Genomic DNA, 18712 nt, shown 5'->3' on the forward strand with positions numbered 1-18712 from the left:
TGAGCTTTCACTGATTATATGTTTGTGCATAGACCTTCTGTTCATCCCCCATTTTGCTTTTTCCCTTTTGGAATCCAAGTAATAGTCTCACTTGCTCATTCAAAAAGTCAGTTAAGGCCTAGGACAAAAAAAAAAGTCCCAAAATTTAGGGGAACCTGGTCTCCCCCCCTTCCCCGCAGGAAACTGCACAGATAAATTTCTGGTGTGCAGAAAGCTAAATGAGAATTAGGCAGAGAATTTTAAAGTCCAGGGGTTTATGATAGGCACAGGGCCAGCTGATGCAGTCTAAAATAGGGAGCATCTGAAGAGGTCACAGTTTGGGATTTTGATATCCACACAAACAATTGGAGACATTCCTATCAAGTCCAGAGTGTAACTGTAAATTATATCCTCTGTCCATTTATGATTTAAGCTAGTTGAGAAAAATAAAATTATTACTGTGAGTTGATTATTATGATCATTTGCAGAGTAATAGGAAAACTGAAGTAACAAATAAGCCTGTTGCATTTATCAGTATGTCAGAAGCCTTCATCAGATTAAGTCTTGCTGGAGACAGTAGTGATCCAGTTGTTTTAACATGAATTATCCTGCTTTAACAGAGTTGGTGGGTTTAGTCGTCTTCTTCATTATTCAGCACTCCTGTTGCAAAAGAAGATGGAGGGCAACAGGTGGATTAAAGAAGGACAGCTTTTTCTTGCCTCTTCTTGAGTAACTGGAAAAAGATATATATAACTGAAGGCATTATATTACAATGCATATTAACATAGAAGTTACGATCATTAACCTCTGCTCAAAAATTGAATGCTCTGATTAAAAGAGCTGTGAGTTTTAGCCTTCCTAGCAGTCCTACATTTACAAGGAAAAGGTAGAACTTCAAAAAGGATTAAAACAAGGATTTGCTTTGTTTCTCAGGGTAGAAGAGCTGCCTTCTCATTTGCAACACTTTCTTGTGCAGGTTTGCACTTTCATTTGAGCTTTGAATGCAATCCAAGTAAATATGTCAATAAAACTCTTCACTTTCCTTTAGCTGTACTTGTAACTAATGTCATTGTCAACTATGTCAATGCAATTCTTGGAAAATAATTTCTGGCTAACTTATTCTTCCTTTGTAAGATGAATGGCTGCCTGCACCTTCGTGTGGAGCCATAGCACAATACTTACTATTGTTCCCTGGCTTTATTTTTAGTTTTAATTTCTCAATCTCATAAAACAGAGTTGTTTCCTCAGTTTACATTTTGTTCTGTTCTAATACATTTAGCATTTTAAATTGCTGACATATTATATAGCCTCCATAAAGTGGAAAGCATGTTCCGGGTCTGACATAATCCTAGTTTCTTTGCTGTGCTTTCCTGTTGAGGTAGATACTTACTTTGTTTTGGACCTATAAATGACACCGTGAACTCTGAGGGAAATAAGATGTAAAACTTGAGCTCAGACTAAGTAACATGACTGAAGAAGTAAGGTTTTTTAGTATGCTGTAGTTTGTTGACAGCAGCAGAGAAATAAATACCTACAGATATCTGTATTTACTCTGCATTTTTGAGAACATTGCATGTCTGTGTGTCTGAGCAACCACCTGGGAACACTTTGGACTTGTCACTGTAGGAACCGGTCTTAAAAACGTGGAGTGCTTTGGTTCTTCCCCAATCCAACACTGCTACAGCTCCCCGTACTCCATAATCTTACCATGGTGGGATTTTTGAAACCTGTATCAGGCCTTTAAAACTGTATCTGGAGACCTCATGTAAAGCATTGGTCAGAACAAACTGGTTAATTATCTGCAAGGACATAAAGCACCCTGTTTTGCATTGTCAAGCAGACACTAGAATACAAAATGTAATACTGACTGAAGCTGTTTCTTTAACATGTTACTCCAGAAACACCTGTCTCACTGTATTTCTTTTAATCTAGTTTATTCCTCTTTGTGCTACTTTGAGGACTTTAATTCTGCTAATAGTCTTGTCCTTATCTAAGTTCATGTTAATAAAGGTGGTGTGATCTGTCTTAGTTTGGGCCATGGTAGTTTTTATAACACAGATTTTTCACTGTAATTAAATGGTGACAATGAATCAGCTTGTTGATTTCAACATAAATGATTTCCCTGAAATCATACTTTAAACAGAACACATCATTATCAACTACACTTTCTCCTCTTAACAGTAGACTTTCATTTGAAAGTGTAATACTCTGCATTTGCCTCATTCTCTTATCCAGGTAGATAACTGTGTCAAGCAGGAACTAAGAGCTATGAAGTAGAACTGTGATAGCCAGAAAGTTTGATTGCACTATATTAATTTATTATTAGATGAACTTGCAAAACTGGTGTTGGGACAGTGTAAGTATAGATTAAAGTTCTTGAGGTTAGCAATTTCTTCTACCTTGTGTTCTAGAAATTTAGGAATGGTAAGAATGGCTGTAATGAGCTGAAGCGAAGATGAGCTTGTTTGAACAGTCTAGGGACTTCCCAGACTGACTTTTCTCATTCAGCCCTGGAAAAGGTCAACTCAGGTAGCTTGCACTTCAGTGGCAGTGGTAGAGTACAGCAAAATAGGAGAACTGCTTGCTACCCATACAGCCATAGTGTTCAATTCCGACAGAGGCCGCACAGTAATCTTTCTGGTTTTTAGAAGATTTCAACTAGTATCTCAAATGTAGCTGGAAATTAGAGGAGTTATTTTCCCCAGATACTTTTTTGCCCATTGCCTGCATGAGTCAGAAAAAGACCTTTCTGATGACACTCACAGAAGTGTTACAGAAATTATCAGCCCCCAAATCATAGGATGGTTTAGGTTGGAAGGGACCTTAAAGACCATCTAGTCCTAACCCCCCTGCCATGGGCAGGGACACCTTCCCCTAGACCAGGTTGCTCAAAGCCCCGTCCAGCCTGGCCTTGGACACTGCCAGGGAGGGGGCAGCCACAGCTTCTCTGGGAAACCTGTGCCAGTGTCTCACCACCCTGGCATTACCAGTGGCCAGAAAGGGAGTAGGAGAGTAAGATGCACTAAATAACACAGCCCTTGCTCAGGGTTTTTACAGGCTGAAAACACATAGGTCAAATGCAAAGCTAGTGCAAGGCTAGGGTCTTCTTGAGATTGTGCCTGTTTATACTACAGCAGATTCGGCCTATGACGTTGCATGTTTAGCTTTCACGGAGATGGTACCCAATAGCAGAGAGGTTTTCTTCCTCCTCCTTAATCCTGCAAATATTTGTTTCTGAAGTATTTCTACCCTTGGCATTTCTATTGTTGAAAAGCCTCATTAATGAGGAGGGCTGGGAGGATCCAGCCATAAAGGCAGTATGATCTGGGGGTAGTATGTGAAAAATAGCCTATTTTCCCATCTGGCAAAATGTGCCTACAGGTGAGAAGAGGAATCCTGCTGAAGTCCATAGTGCCACACAGGACACAGCCGACGTAGACTTACTGCTCAGGGTGGGGCTTTGAGTCACGTTCATCCTCAGCAGCCAGGGGGTAGGGTCAGATGTTAGTTCCTGCAGCTCACCGTTTGCTTCGTGGCAGTGCTCCCACAGGTACTAGGAGAAATGGATGTGAACTTGGTCACTGTATTGGCTATTCTAGCAGTCGCAGTTAGTCAGACGTCTGAGAGTAAGTAAAATTGCACTTTATCTATTTATATACTTTAATCTTCTATAAATAAAAGCAAGAAAGACCCAAAGGGTTTCTACCTGGAATTGTGTCTGCTTGAGCCTTTGCAGATCTGTACAGGACCTCAGATGATAGCTTAGGGGTCTGTGCTAAAGCATGGGAAGGTTACAAAAATGAAACCTGGCTATCTTAAACTGCACAGAACAATTGGCATTTGTTTCAGGGGAGTCAGGTCTTCACTTGATCATTTCCTCAATGTTTCCACAACAAATCGGGAGTTTATGATTCTGTAAAATGGCTTAAGGAAGGAAAAGCCAAGTGGGTTATTTGTCATAGCAAACACTATCAAGAACATTGTAGCTGAAGGCATAAGACCTTTAAAACAGTGATTTCCAGTGGGAAGACCTAATAAAATTTCACTATTTGTTTAAAAGGATCTCTCCAGTTCAGCTGCAGTTTCCTCCTTTCCAAGCTTCTTGAGAGGGAATATATTTAGAAAATCCCTTGGTCTTTTTTCTTGAAAGTTAAATCACCATGGGTGGCAAAGATTTCAAAAGCTTTTTATGCCAAACTTCATGTAACTGATTTATTTCAGCAGAAAAGTGATTTTGCATGCAGCTTTGCTCTGCATTTGGTGCAGCATGTCTCAAGGATTTGGGAGATCTAATAACATTTGATTTTTGCTTCTTGCATTTTCATCAAAATTTAAAAATTTTCAAAACAAATTAGCCAGTGCTGCACTTAATTTAATAATTTTTCTTTGTAGTTTTCTATTGTAAAATAAACTGTGTTCACAGAGAAGATAACTCAAATTTTGGAGCACTTCAGCCTTTGAGATATTCCTTTCTCAAGCTCCATTGGCTTCAGTAGGAGCAGGAATTGTGGAGTTCCTACAGGGTTTAGACAACATGTAAGCAAAATCTGACTATAAATTTTATCCTATTAAAATGGGCACTGCACTTGCTGGTGTGGGAAATACTCTGCAAGTTCTTTTCTATTAGGTTTATGATCTGGCCACTCAGCAAGGTCTTGCACAATAGAACTGGCATGTGCATGTACAGGTCAAAGTAAAGGTTCTCTTAGGAGACTCTTAGAAGATACTCTTTTATACTGAACCATCTGGCACAGGAAAAATAACTTTACCACCTAACTTTCCTCATGCAAACATGCATAGCAACAATATTCAAACGGCAGAACCCAGAGTAAAAATGGGCAGAACTGAATGTAGCTATCTGGGTACTGACACACCCTACCCTGATCTGAACTAGATTTTGGGTTAACCTAACTAGGTTTAGGCTTCTTAGGCTGGCCATTATGCATCCCTTTATTTCGGGGTTACTGTACAGATACACAACTAAGATCTGGGCTGGTACATGCAAACTTTCATAAGTTTCCTTTGCTTGTGGATGTGAATTGATTGACAGAAGCCAGGCAAGCCATCAGGTGACCAGAATTACACCCAAGCATGGGCAGGAACATGGCCCTGCCAGGCAGTGCCAGAAAATGAGATCAAGTTTATTTTGAAGAGCATGAAAGGGATTTTTTTTTTTTCCATAATGTAATTCAAATGAAGTTTTTGCAATTTTACTTGGAAAAAAAAAAAAAAAAGGTAGTCTTCCATCATCTCATAACAGTGCCAGGGATTTACATAGTGCCAGATGCTGTCACACCTGCACTGAAGTGGGCAGCACTGCATGTCACTGTATGGAGCAGGTTCAGTAAAGGAACTTACTTCAAAGGTGGTTGGTTTGAGTTTCAATTTGAGAAGCCAGAAGTTCTGTTTCAGAAGCTCCTACATGTATTTCATCTTGAAGAGATGAAGAGAAAAAATTGTTAATTCCTATACAGTAAAAGCATCCAAAACAAGTGTTGAATGCTACAGGGTAGGAATAACAACTAAATAAGACTGTCTGGGTCTTCCTGAAGAAGTAAGCCAGAGTTATCCTAGTAAAGTTATTTCAGTAATGCTGGTCTGGTCAGAGAGAAGTTGATCTGCACAGTGTGGGAGATGGGTTCCCTCTTATCAAATTGTGTTGCTTTATAGAAAAAAACAGATGTATGTTCACATGACTTCTTTTTCCATCTTAATGTGCAAGACACTATGTGCTTTTTTCTTGCTAGAAGTAGCAGAAATTTCACCTTCTGATAATGCATTGGATACTATTGTTTGTCTGACCACATCGATATTACATGCTGTTTTGCCAATTTGCAGGCTGCATGTCCTTGAGGCTCTGTTGCTAGAGCATCAGGGATGTTGTATGGGTATAGACAGCTTGCAAACCGATAGTGATTTGATGGACAAAGACCCATTTGAAAATCATGACCTATATGATATGCCCATCTGTCCATCATCAGACAGCCTTCCAGCCTTGAAAATGTCTATAGTAACAGCAGTCCTCATAGCAGAACAGGAAAAGCATCACTGCGTAACTTATTTTGTATTTATTCTTGGCCATAAAATTATATAGTATGATTTATATATTTATATATTATGATTTATACTTTATTTACGGTTATTTCCACCACTTCAGCAGTTGTAGCTTAGAACTCCTTCTGTCTTTCGTTTATCTCTTTCTCAGAATTATGGTTTAACTGGGTGTATTACAGTGCAGTCAAAATAGTAGGGTGCATTAAAGCATTTTTTCAGCACATGACTTCCCCTCTCATCTCCATCTATTAAGCAACCTTGTTTTTAGAGAGTACAGCTATACTACATTTGCCAAAGATTCTAGCATCCTGCTTTGTTCACCTGCCAACCAGGATAAGAGCCTTCTGCATAACAATATAGGTTTTGACTTGCTTTAGGTTAAGATGAAAATACCTAATTTGAGGTACTGAACTCTTAAAATAGCCTCAAATTTGGTTTAGATGAGAGGAACATTTTTTGGCAGATTCATGAGCAAATGTGTTCTAAGTGAGCTGCCTTACAGTAATTAATATAAAGGGTAGGTGATATGATAGTAAATTTCTGTCAAGGATTCTCTGTTCATAAGCCAACAACACTGGATTAACAGCTGAAACCTGTCTATCGAAATGGCTGTATTGAGACCAGAGCATTTCAGTACATATCACGTTCTGACTAAGCGAGACATTAATCCCATTAATCAATGCAAAGTTGGTTGTTTTGTGGTTTTTTTTTTTTCCCAGAGGTACAAAGCCTACTTTGTTACCACAAAAGAATTGCGTTAGGAAACACTAATGCCTGCTGCTAATAGCCCCAGGTGTGCCAAAGTTGTGCAACTGGTGCAGAGCTGAATCTGTTCATGGTGAACTTGACACACATTAGCAGCAGGTCTCATATTTCAGCATATATATAGAAAGTGCCCCAGGTTTATGGATCTCACTGTGCAACAGAATCTGTTCCTCAGACCACACAGTATGTTGGGGGATCCCTTTCTACTTAATAAATATATGCATCACTGCTAGGCTCCCTTAGTTTGTGTAAGTGCAAAAGCCATCCTTCTAGTTTTTTGGTTACATAGAAGAACATATGCAGCATGGCCTTTCACTCAGCAGTCCATGGGTCACATCCAGTTGAAGAAGGCCAGCTAAGTGCTCTGTCAGCAGTACTGACGGGCTCCTCTTGCTGCCAGCAGGATTCAGGAGGGACCACCAAAGGCCTGGTCAAAACAGTAACTGCTGGAGTGAAACCTGTCAAGAAAAGAGGTGCACAAGGCCTGCCTAAGGCAGCTGGTGCAGAGAGAAGTGGAGACAAGGACCAGAAATGCCTTTCCCATTGTTCACACCTAGAGCTCAGCTTTTCCGATCATGTTTACTCAAGAGGCCAAAATGAAACCAAGCATAGTTAAGAGCAAGCACAGGGGTGGAGAACACAATGGCTCTATCACTCACCAGCTATTTTCATTCTTCTCTACATTCTCCACCTGGCCCCACTTCATGAGGCAAAGAACCAGCCTACTGTATTAAATTTTCTACAGAAGAACCTGGCTGAAACCTGGCTGCTGTGTTTCTCCTCTCCAGTGGTCTGCCCTATCCATATTGAGACATTAACCCAGTCCTACCTGCCTAAGAACTGCAGGCAGAGAGCAGCAGAACAGCCATGGGGTACTCCCACTGTATGCCATAGAAAGGCTCTTCATCAGGCCTGACAGTTTCCCTAAACAGGTAGACAAATCTAAGAATATCAGCTGGAAATTGAAGAAGGAGGGAAATGTTCTTTTTTTCCCCAGAAACTGAGTAGGCAGCAATAAGTGCTTTTAATACTTCTCTCCTGAACCCTACATGACATGGCCTTCTTCAGCTGTTTAACATGTGGCTCTCAGGTTTGAGAATGATGATGAAAAAAGCAAAGCAGAAAGGATAAGAAAAGTTTCTATGGGCTGAGTTTGACCAGGTAGAGATAAGAAATAGAAAAAGAAACTTTTGGCAGTCAGAGACTTGATACTTACCAACAGAAGTGTAAAAACAGATATAATGACCAGTACTCATGGAGTTCTTTTTCCATCAGAGCTGTTGTTTTTGCTGTGCTTCATTCTCTAGCACTCCAATTACATCAATTCAAACTCATCAAGTCTCACAGACTTTGGGGATCTTTTCCATTTAGGAGCAACATTTTACTTAAAAGAGCTTCTAACAGGTCTAGCTGAATGCAGGTGAAAACAATAATCTCTAGTTGCCTAGATCTTTTGATCCTTTCAGCCCTAAGAAATTGACTGACTACTGTGCCACCAAGATTTGACAGGCTTCCAAGAAAACAAACCACCGTGGGAAATTTAAATTAAGTTCTTGTGCTACATTCCTTGAACAACAAGCACTGTTTCAAAATAATTCAGCATTTCAGGAATTTTCTTTTTATTAAAGAAAAGAATCAAGTGGTTTTTTTTCAAATGTGCTAAACAGCTTATTCACAGTAGAAAGAAAAAGCTTTCTTTTCTCTCCACTTCTTCTGAAATTTATAAAGCTATACATAGCATGCTAAATAAATCCAGTATAATTAAAAGATTGGCAGTATTATATTCCACAAGTCACGTGCATCTGAAAAGGAGGTCCTTTTTAGTCATCTCTGAGAGAGAAGGTGAGGTGAGTGAAGGTATTTTTCCAGTTAATATCTTGCTTGCCCTCTGCAATGGTGCTTAACTTGCTCCAGTGGGGTTTTCTGAATGACTGAAGTATTTAGATGCCACCCAAAAATATGAAACAAAACCTTTAAAATAGGTCTTCCCCTGGTGAGACTTTCCAGGCAAAAAGCACCAAAACAGATAATACCACATTCTGAAATAATGACAGAGCAATCCCTGGGTGGACCTGTTGCAAGATCCATCTCTAAGCTTGTTGGTCCTTTCAGCAGCTACTTTAGCTTTTTGGTTAGAGGCTCAGTGTCAGAAAACAGATCCAAATAATTTTGGTGTAAGTAGCTATGGAATCCTGATTGTGCCATTGAGCCAAATGACATGGCAGCACTGAAAAAATATCTCTGAGTGATAAATGGCGCATGAAAGGCCATGCCAACATCCTTGTGGAAAACCACAGTTCTTTCCTTTTAACCACAGTTTAGACCAATGATTACTAATAAGCCTAATCTAATTGCTGAAACCATGGAAAATGTATGGTATTGGGTTGGGCTGAAATCATTAGTTTTGCATATTACCTCCTGGTTCCTTCCCACTTGTGGGATTAGAGCATAATTACAGTATTAATGGCCTGGGCAATGGAGCTGCAGGATGGCTCAGTGCTCCAGGAAAGCAGCATCCCCTCTCCTGAGGCTCTGGAGAAGTACAGGAATTCCTTGGCTCACTGTCCTGATCATTCTTTAGACTCAGGGAAAAAAAAAAAAAAAATCGCTTTTAAAACTGACTCCCGAGTAAAAAGCTACCAGTTATCACAAGTGTCTCTGTCAGCACAAAATTGCTGATGACACTTCCATGTTATTTGACAAAAAGACCCTGATACAATGTATTCATCTGTGATTCAAAGAAAATTAATTTGTTTTCCCCATATTGTAGCTGTACTTTCATGCACAGAACAACAACAACAAAAAAGTGACAGCTTTTTTTTCATGAAAAATAGAGTGCAGATCAGAATTCCTCAAGGCAAACACCCATACAAACCTATGAAACCAAGACAGCCTCCTCAGGCACACACCTCAGATAAAAATTTACCAGCAGGCTTTCAATCTCCTTAAGAAAAGCTTCTGTCTCTTTAGCAAGAACACAAGCACTGCCTCATTCACATTTTACACAAAATTTCCATTTGCTTTCCGTTGGTGTATTCACCAGTTTCAGTGCAGTTGCACATTCTCATATTGAGAAGCACAGCTTTTTGTATAGCTGCCTGAATTAGACTGCAGTGGCTTAATGCTCCAATTCAAAGACTGAGTGAGGTAATTGAATTCACTCTAAAACTGCTACTCTAGTTCTAAAAGTAGTATCTAAAGCTGCAATTAAAAACAAGATTCTAGAAGATGCAGTTCCTGCTAGCTAAGTTTCTCACAAAATGGCAGTCTGTCACGAGTGGCCAATGAGATACTCATAAATGTAGAGGTGTCAAGAATTTTGCTTTATTTTCCTTATATGAGTTTGTGTATATTTTTCCTTATCTATAAAAATACAACAATATTAATTCCTTAAATTTCAGTTATAAATCATACAAATTGCTAGCCTCATGCTGTGTAGTGCTCTATATTGCAGTATTGTCCTGGTTTTGTCTGGGATAGAGTTAATTTTCTTCCTAGTAGCTGGTACAGTGCTGTATTTTGGATTTAGTGTGAGATAATGTTGATAACACGCTGATGTTTTAGTTGTTGCTAACTAGTGCGTATCATAAGGTAAGGATTTTTCAGTTTCCCATGCTCTGCCAGCAAGCAAGCATGGCCAGGACAGCTGACCCAAACTAGGCAAAGGGATATTCCATACCACAGGATGTCATGCTCAGTATAGAAACTGGGGAATGTTGGCCAGGAGGTGCCAGCTGCTGCTCAGGGACTCGCTGGGCATCGGTCAGTGCGTGGTGAGCAATTGCATTGTGCATCACACGTCTCTCCTGGGGCTTCTCTCTATTTTTGTTTTATTCCTTTTAATTACAAATATTATTGTTATATTTATTATTATTATATTTCATTTTGTTTTAGTTATTAAACTGTTCTTATCTCAACCTGTTTTACTCTTTTTTTGATTCACCTCTCCATCCCACTGGGAGGTGGGGGGAGTGAGCGAGTGGCTATGTGGTGCTTAGTTGCTCACTGTGGTTAAACCATGACAACCATAATGTACAATACAGATGGTTCACATCTGAGGATCAAAGCAAGTGCATAAAGTGGGATGAGGGCAAGAGATGGTAGCCAGGCACTGGAGAAACCAGGTGAGGAAGAGTTCAGGAGACAGCTGGTTGACCCTAAGACCTCCTGTAATATCCATTCCACAGGAGACTGGCTGTGCCAAGTATTTTAGTTTACTGTACCCCAAAGAAACACAGGACCAGACCTTTCCAAAAATCATGGCTGGCAACCTCACACAGAGTTCAAAGTATAGCTACTCTTCCTTAAGTTTTTATCCCACATAATCCTTCTGCCAGCAACAATCAACAAAATTCATACTTCAGTGTCACCAACGCTGTCTTGAGCCCTCAGAAAAAATTAAACTTAGTGTTGCTCAGTGAGCTGAACTCCCATTTGCAAACATCGATCATTGGCTTTACAAGCAGTATGCTGTTGAAGAGAGAAGAGCAAAGGACAGCAGAGAAGTAAAACAGGTAACAATCATCAATTATTCCTTCTGCTGCATATGATTATTTATAGTCCTCTCTGGGTTTCTGAGGAGGCAACTAATAGGCCAGCTGCTTTCTTACACCCTCCTTTCTGACTGTGAAATCCCAGTTCTGTCAGCAGCCCCACAGGTATGAAAGCCCCCTGTAAGCTGCAGTGGATAGAGGTCTTTGGCCACTCTTGTTACATTTCCAGCTGCTTAAACTCACTGCTACAGCTTTGCTGGCATCTGTTACTCCAGCGCTCAGTGAGCACTCTTCTAAACAACAAAGCACACAATCTTCTTGCTTACAGGAAAATTTTTAAGCAGATTTCTTACCTCCTGTTTACAGGAACTGAAATTGTTTCTCCTGCTTCTTTTTTTTCTTGCTCTATGACTCTTGAGCTCCAACGCTAAATGATTACTTAAGAAACAGCATGATTTGTGGGCTAGGAAATAAAAAAGCAGGAAGATTCAAAACAACCAGGAAGAAGACTTTCTCCCCACTTCTCCCAGATTAGTTCATGGCCTGGGACACAAGGGTCCGCACTCGGAAGCATGGGTTTGATCCTGAGACCCTCACACCCTAGATACATCTCTGAGCCACATAGCTTTGCTTGGCCTTGAGCTAATGGAGAGAATCACTTTTAGAAGATCTATTTCTGTGCTAAAGCAGTAAAAAATTAAACACCAAAATGTTAGTATTTTTCATCAAAAAAATCGTGAATTACAATCTGCTTTTTAAGGTTCAGTGACTTTTTGTTTTCGAGATGGCATTAGCAAGCAGGGAAAAATCTGTAGGAGATCATTCCCTAGTGGAGATACATTCAGCCATGAGAGCCCTTGGGGCAAAAGAAAACACAAAACTCAGCAACAGCATTAATAATTTCAAAGACAAGATAATGGACCTGATTCAACCTCACAAGGCAGAGCTTTTAAATTATACTCCTGATGCTCCCTGTTCATTAATGTTGGTGATCTTTTTTCCTAAATAAAACCTTAAATCTTTTTTAAAATTTTTATTTTACTGTAACAAGTATTTACATATAAGTGCACAAGGAGAGGTGGAGGAAACTGTTCTTTAAGCAACAAAAACATCCATCTGTCTTGTGGGAGAAGCTGAGAGGATGGTATCTCATTTCATAAGCTGTAAAGATAACTTACCCTTGGCAACTCTCTGAAATGCCCTTCCACTAGGGTGTGCAGCATGGGGAGCACAAAGCAGGAATCAGAAGTCTGTCTGCAGGTACAGGGCTAGGACCTCACTGGGATCATGGAGACATGGAGGGATTGAGATGGGGAGACTAAACAATCTTAGATTGATGGTGCAAGACTTGTGCAAAAACAAAAGGAGGCGTATGGGGCTGTTCGCAAAGACATACCAGGTGCTGAATAACTTTGCTAGTTATTGTCCTAGTTATGTCCTAGCCCAAAGAGAAGTCTCCTCTGGTCCTTGAAGTTGTGGGTATCAGCAACAGATTATCCCAAACACCAGCACAAACTGGCCTGGCAATCTGGTCAGAAGCCAGACAACAACTGAGGCTGCGCAGAGCGACAGGGTGAAAAGTTCATCAGCGAGGAAGAAGAGGTACTTCATCTTTACGACCCCTCCCCAGGAGATTGCGACCCCTGCCTGGAGCTTGAAGAGCTCATCATGCAGACACAAGAGGAGGAGACCTGATTACCATGAGAAGCGAGGGGAGGTGGGGGTAGATGTATATGTATAGGTGTTCTATGAATATGCACTATTTTGTAATATATAAGCCAGACAGGAGCTGCAAACAGCACGCATGCTTGTGGAGGAGCGATCCCCCATGCGCCCAGCGCTGAATAAACATACCTACTTTCTAACTCCACAGTTATAGAGTGATTTCTCCGCAAGTCAGGATGGCTCATGTAATTGGTGTGCTGCAATGGAGGGATATGAGATTTTAGGAAAAACGTGCTGGAAGGCAAGGAGAGGGAGTTGCCCTTTATGCAAGAGAGTGGCAGGAATGCATGGAGCTCTGTCTGGGGGTGGATGGTAAGCCAACTGAGAGCTTAAGGGTCAGGATTATTGGGCAGACCAACATGAGTGACATTGTAATGGGTCTCTGCTATAGACCTCCTAAACAGGAAGAAGATTAGGCCATCTTCAAACAGCTGGAAAAAGCCTCAAGTTCACAGGCCCTGGTCTTCCTGGGGAACTTTAACTACCCTGATATTTGCTGTAAGAATGATACAGCAGTGCTCAAGCAATCTACAAGATTTCTTAAGTGCATTGATGACATCTTCCAACACAGTCAAGGAACCAACAAGAAAAGTGCTCAGTTGGACCAGATACTTGCAAACAGGGAAGAACTGGTCAGGGACATGAAAGTCAGAGGCAGCACTGGCTGCAGTCTCCATAAGATGGCGGAGTTCAGGACCCTAGAAGAGCAGGGCAAAAAGCAAGATCATAGCCCTGGATTTCACAAGATCAGATTTACAACCTCTTCAGAGACCCACTTGGAAGAATCCATGGCATATGACCCTGGAGAGAAGAGGGGTCGAGGAGAGCTGGCTGATATTGAAGGATCACCTTCTCCAAGCTCTAGAAAAGTCTGTCCCAGCAAACAGAAAACCAAGCAAAGTATCAGGATGCCTGCGTGGATGAGCACAGAGCTCCTAACTAAACCTGAACATAGCACCAAAGTGTGGAACAAAGGGGTGGAAGCAAGTGCCCAGGTGGTATATAGAGTTGCTGTCCGATCATGCAGGAATGTGGTTAGGAAAGCCCAGGCTAAGCTACAGTTGAATCTAGAATCTATCAAAGAATGTGACATGCGACAAGAAGGAATTCTACAAATACATAAGTAGGGGAAAAAAAAAAAAAAAAAAAGAGGAATATGTGAACCCACTGCTGAATGCAGCAGATCAACTGATGACAAATGACATGGATAAGGCTGAGGTACTCAACACCTGCTTTGCCTTGTTCTTTACCATTCAAACTGGCCTTTGAGAATCCCAGGTCCCTGAGACCAGAGGATAAGTCTGGATCAAAGAAGACTTATCATCAGTGGAGGAGGACCAAATTAGGGAGCACTTTAAAAACTGGACCTATATAAGGCCACATGGACAGATGAGATGCACCACCCACCAGTGGTGGCTGGCTGATGTCACTTGAGGCCACTGTCATTTATCTCTGGACAGTCATGGTGACTGGGAGAGGTTCCTCAACACTGGAAAAGAGCAAATATAACTCCTATCTTCAAGAAGGGCAAGAGGGAGTATCCAGGGAACTATAGACTGGTCAACCTCACCTCAATCCCTGGGAAGCTGATGGAGAAAATCCTCCTGGAAAGCATTTCCAAAGATCTGAAGGACAAGACGGTGATGAGGACTAGTCAGCATGGATTTATCAAGGGGAAATCATGCTTGACTGATAGCCTTCTACAGTGAGGTGACTAGCTTGTTGTTCAAGAGAGCAGTGGATGTTGTTTACCTCAACTTCAGTAAAGCCTTTTATACTGTCTGCTCTAATATCATCATAGAGAAGCTGTCAAAGTACAGGTTAGATGTGTGAACAGTGAGGTGGACTGAAAACTGGACAAACAACGAGGTCCAGAGGGTTGTGATCAGTGGCATAAAGTCCAGTTGGAAGCAAGTCACCAGTGGTGTTCCCCAGGGGTCAATATGAGGGCCAATGCTGTTCAACATCTTCACTAATAATCTGGATGATAGGACAGAATGTGCCCTTAGGAAGTTTGCAGATGATAAAAAACTTGGAGTAGTGGCTGATGCACTCATGGTTTTGCTGTCTTACAGATAGATATCAACAGGCTGTAGAAATGGGCAGAGAGGAATATCATGATATTCAACAAGGGGAAATGGAAAGTCCTGCATCTGGGACGAATACCACCAGGCAGCAGTACATGATAGGGTCTGGTAGGGATGGGAAGAAGAAATCTGTTTGGTTTGTTTCCTTGGTTCACAGGACCTTCAGGGCCTTTTAATGAGGGAAAGAGAATGAATACATGACTTGCTTAGGCACAGAGAATGGCTGCTTGCCTTATAAAATGGCATTAATTATGGTGATCGCATTACCAGGGGTTGGGAGCAGGGGGTACTGGTCACAGGGTCAAGGGAGGGGATCCTTCCCCTCTATTCAGCACCAGTGAGGCCACATCTGTAGTGCTGGTCCAGTTCTGGGATCCCTAATTCAAGAAAGACATGGACTTGCTGGAGAGAGTCCAGTGAAGGGCTACAAAGATGGTGAAGGGACTGGAACATCTTGTGGTATAAGGAAAGGCTGAGAGTGCTGGGGTTGTTTAGCCTGGAGAAGGGAAAGCTCAAGGGAGTTCTCATTCAAGGTGTGTTCTCATCATTCCCATACCTGATAAGAGTGAAAGAAGAGGGAGCCAGGCTTTTCTCAGTAGTGCCCACTGACAGGATAAGAGGCAATGAGCACAAAATAAAACACATGAAATTCAGTCTGAACACAGGAGAATGTTTGGCTTGGGTTTTTTTGCTATGAGGATAGTCAAACACTGGAGCAGGTTTCCCAGCTATGTTGTGGAGTCTCCATCTTGGAAATATTCAATAGATGTCTGGACATGGTCCTGGGCAAGTAGCTCCAGGTGGCCTTACCTGAGCAGGGGGTTTGGGCCAGATGATCTCCAGAGGTCCTTTCCAATCTCACCTATTCTGTGATTTTGTGAAATCAAGCTATGACTTGTCCCCTTAATTATCTATATTGTTTCTAACATTGTTATTACTCTTTTTAGCTTTGTTTCCTGGGGCCTTTAACTGTTGCACGAAAGTTTCAGATGAAATTCCCAAAGGAATTCTCCGAAGAGTGGAGAGGTTTGAAATCCAGACAGCGGATGGTCTGTGTCACCTAGAAGCTGTTATGTAAGAGATGTTTTGGGTCCTTCATTGTGAAAAGGGTATTGTCAAGTTAAAACCTATTAGGCACCATTCAAACAAGTAGAATCTTAGAATGCTAACACTAATTCAATTAAAAACAAGATTGTATGTGATTTAAGAACTGTCCTTCCTTGTACTATTTAAAATTCTGACTGCTAAAAATTAATTTCCTTTCCAGTAATAATATTGATTGTTATTCAGCCTGCACTAACTTTGACACTTGCTTTATTTTCAGAACTGAAGAATGACTCATGCACCTTTAAGACTTGTCTGGTTTTTTCCAACTATCAATCCTCTGCAAACCTTGCCTAAACTCATTAAATTAGCTTTACTTTTGAACATAAGTTATTTCTAATATTTTTTTTCTTTTGGCTGGTACAATATCACACTGCTTGGGTTAAATTGATAAATTTTTAAGACAATATTCTGGACATATTTTATTTCTAGACATTTGCATGATGATTATGAGAATAATAACAACAACATATTATAATAATAATAATAATAATAATAATTATAATAATAATAATAATAATAAAATAATAAATAATAATAATAATAATAATTTTAAAAGTGGTCCACTTGTTTATTTGCCATAGAATTGTACTGGTTTGCACAGTTCTTTTCAGACCCACTGAAGTAGTAAAGCTTTTTTCAGATGTTGGAAGACAAGTGTAATCATGTAATCCTTAGATCCTAATTTGTACATGTTTGAAACCAGACAAAAGTGAATAAATATAGTATAAAATGTAATTTAAGATTAACCAATTTGAACTTTGTGGTCTTCATAGGTGAGTGATAAGTATGATCATTGGGAGTTTTACATTTTTTTTTTTTAAACTGACAACTAATTTTTGCTCTGGCAGTCTCTACATAGAAGGCAGAAAGTTCTGTGTGAGCCCACGGATTAGAAAATTTAAAAAATGGATGAAGAAGCACAAGATTCCCAGAAAAAAACCTCATGGTAGGAAGCATAGAAGAGTTATTAAAAAGAAAAGAAACAGGAACATGATGAAGCAAGCCCCATGATGAAGATACCTGTGGCATATGGCACTGTGAACAAAGATAACAGACTTCATCAATGATGGATGACTGTAGCATTAAAACGACTTTTCAGATGTCTATGTGCTAGAGAAAGCAGTGGCAGAAAATATCACCTGGACACAAGAATTATGTTGGTCAGATTACCAGCCAAATGTCTTGTAGTAAATGCTTGCTGTACCTACTAGATCTGTTGGTAGACTAAATCCTCTTCTCTCACACTCTGCTTTCATGGCAACCTCCACTGTTATTTCTATTTTAACATGCCAGTATGCAGTTCCTTCTCATTGCTTAATTTTCCCAGTCCCATTCATGGTCTTTTTTCTTCCTCGTCTGCAATCATCTTTGTGCTGTTGCCTGTTTTGCTTCTGTTCTTCCAGTCATTTATCTTTCTTTTCTTCTTACATAATTTTACAGCTATGTTTCCAGATACTAGTTCAGTTGGCCAAAACCATGTATCTTTTACCTGTTCCAAACAACCTCTGCTCCCAGGTGTTATTATCATGACATATCATTTCAGGCTCAAAGTGTAGCATCTGAAGCTGTGCAATAAAGATTATCTCTAAAGCTTTTGTTAATTAAATTCTCTGTTCAAATCCTTCAGTTGGGTCCTTCCTACCCTCTTTGCTGAACTTCTTGTAATTAGCACTGAGGACTGCACGTGTCCATCAGGCCTTTCTCTGAAGATTAACGATTATACCAAGTCTGACTACCCACTCCATAGCTTCCCTCCCACTGCACAGCGCTGCCCTCTCAAGGGTGGCACAGTCTCCAATTCCCTCCCTCCTTCCTTGGAAACTTAAGCCATCATAGTCAAAGACACTTTTGCTCAGACACATGTACATGGAAAGCAGCGAATGAGGTAAAGGAACATCTTAAAATGAGTAAGTGCCATAGAATGCATATGTTAAATATCTACTTAATGAGCCAAAAATATGTAATATAGCAGTATAATTCTATTCTTCCTCCTCTTCCCCTCGTAATTAGTTTGTTTTCGCTGCTTTTGACTTAAATCAGCTCCTTATAGTTGTCTCTTGTATTTGTTTTGTAATTGTTATGCCTAATTATATACTGCGAACATGGGAGAAAGCAAGACAGATGAAGCAGCTGCTGATAGGTTCCCTAAATAAAATAAAGATGAAGAACTGTAGCAAGATCACTAGAGAATAGGTAGCATAATCCCACAGAGGTATATCTAATGAAAGAAACTGACTCCTTCCAAAACAGGTAAGAGAAAACAAGAAACATAATTATCTTCTCTGATGAGCCAACAGCCTCCTACCAGGGATGAGACAATTTATCTAACTCTTCTTTCAGCTTCTAGGGAATATTGTGTACACCATGTACATTGGCACAGCTCCATGCCTTCTGCAATGACTTGCAGGAAGCCTTCTGCCAGGAGCAGGACCTGGGATTGCTCTCTCTGACTCTGAACATGCACACAAGCTCTTCCTCCCAAATGCTGGGTTCAGTGTGCTG

At 40.5% G+C, this 18712-nt stretch overlaps 1 protein-coding gene across 2 annotated transcripts in view; it reads left to right on the top strand.

Moving 5' to 3' along the window:
• TMEM267 (transmembrane protein 267) overlaps nucleotides 1-17800 on the top strand; it is a 44383-nt gene extending 26583 nt beyond the window's left edge. For both annotated transcript variants that reach the window (XM_026865375.1, XM_026865374.1), the window contains exons 4-6: nucleotides 3530-3605; nucleotides 16051-16177; nucleotides 17059-17800. In XM_026865375.1, coding sequence (XP_026721176.1) covers nucleotides 3530-3605; nucleotides 16051-16177; nucleotides 17059-17221 — 366 coding nt within the window. In that variant the 3' untranslated portion in view covers nucleotides 17222-17800. The remainder of the gene's footprint in view (nucleotides 1-3529; nucleotides 3606-16050; nucleotides 16178-17058) is intronic.
• The last annotated feature ends 912 nt before the right edge of the window (nucleotides 17801-18712 follow it).

Source organism: Athene cunicularia (genome assembly GCF_003259725.1).
Source record: "Athene cunicularia isolate RWA chromosome Z unlocalized genomic scaffold, athCun1 chrZ_part1, whole genome shotgun sequence".
Taxonomy (NCBI): Eukaryota; Metazoa; Chordata; class Aves; order Strigiformes; family Strigidae; genus Athene; species Athene cunicularia.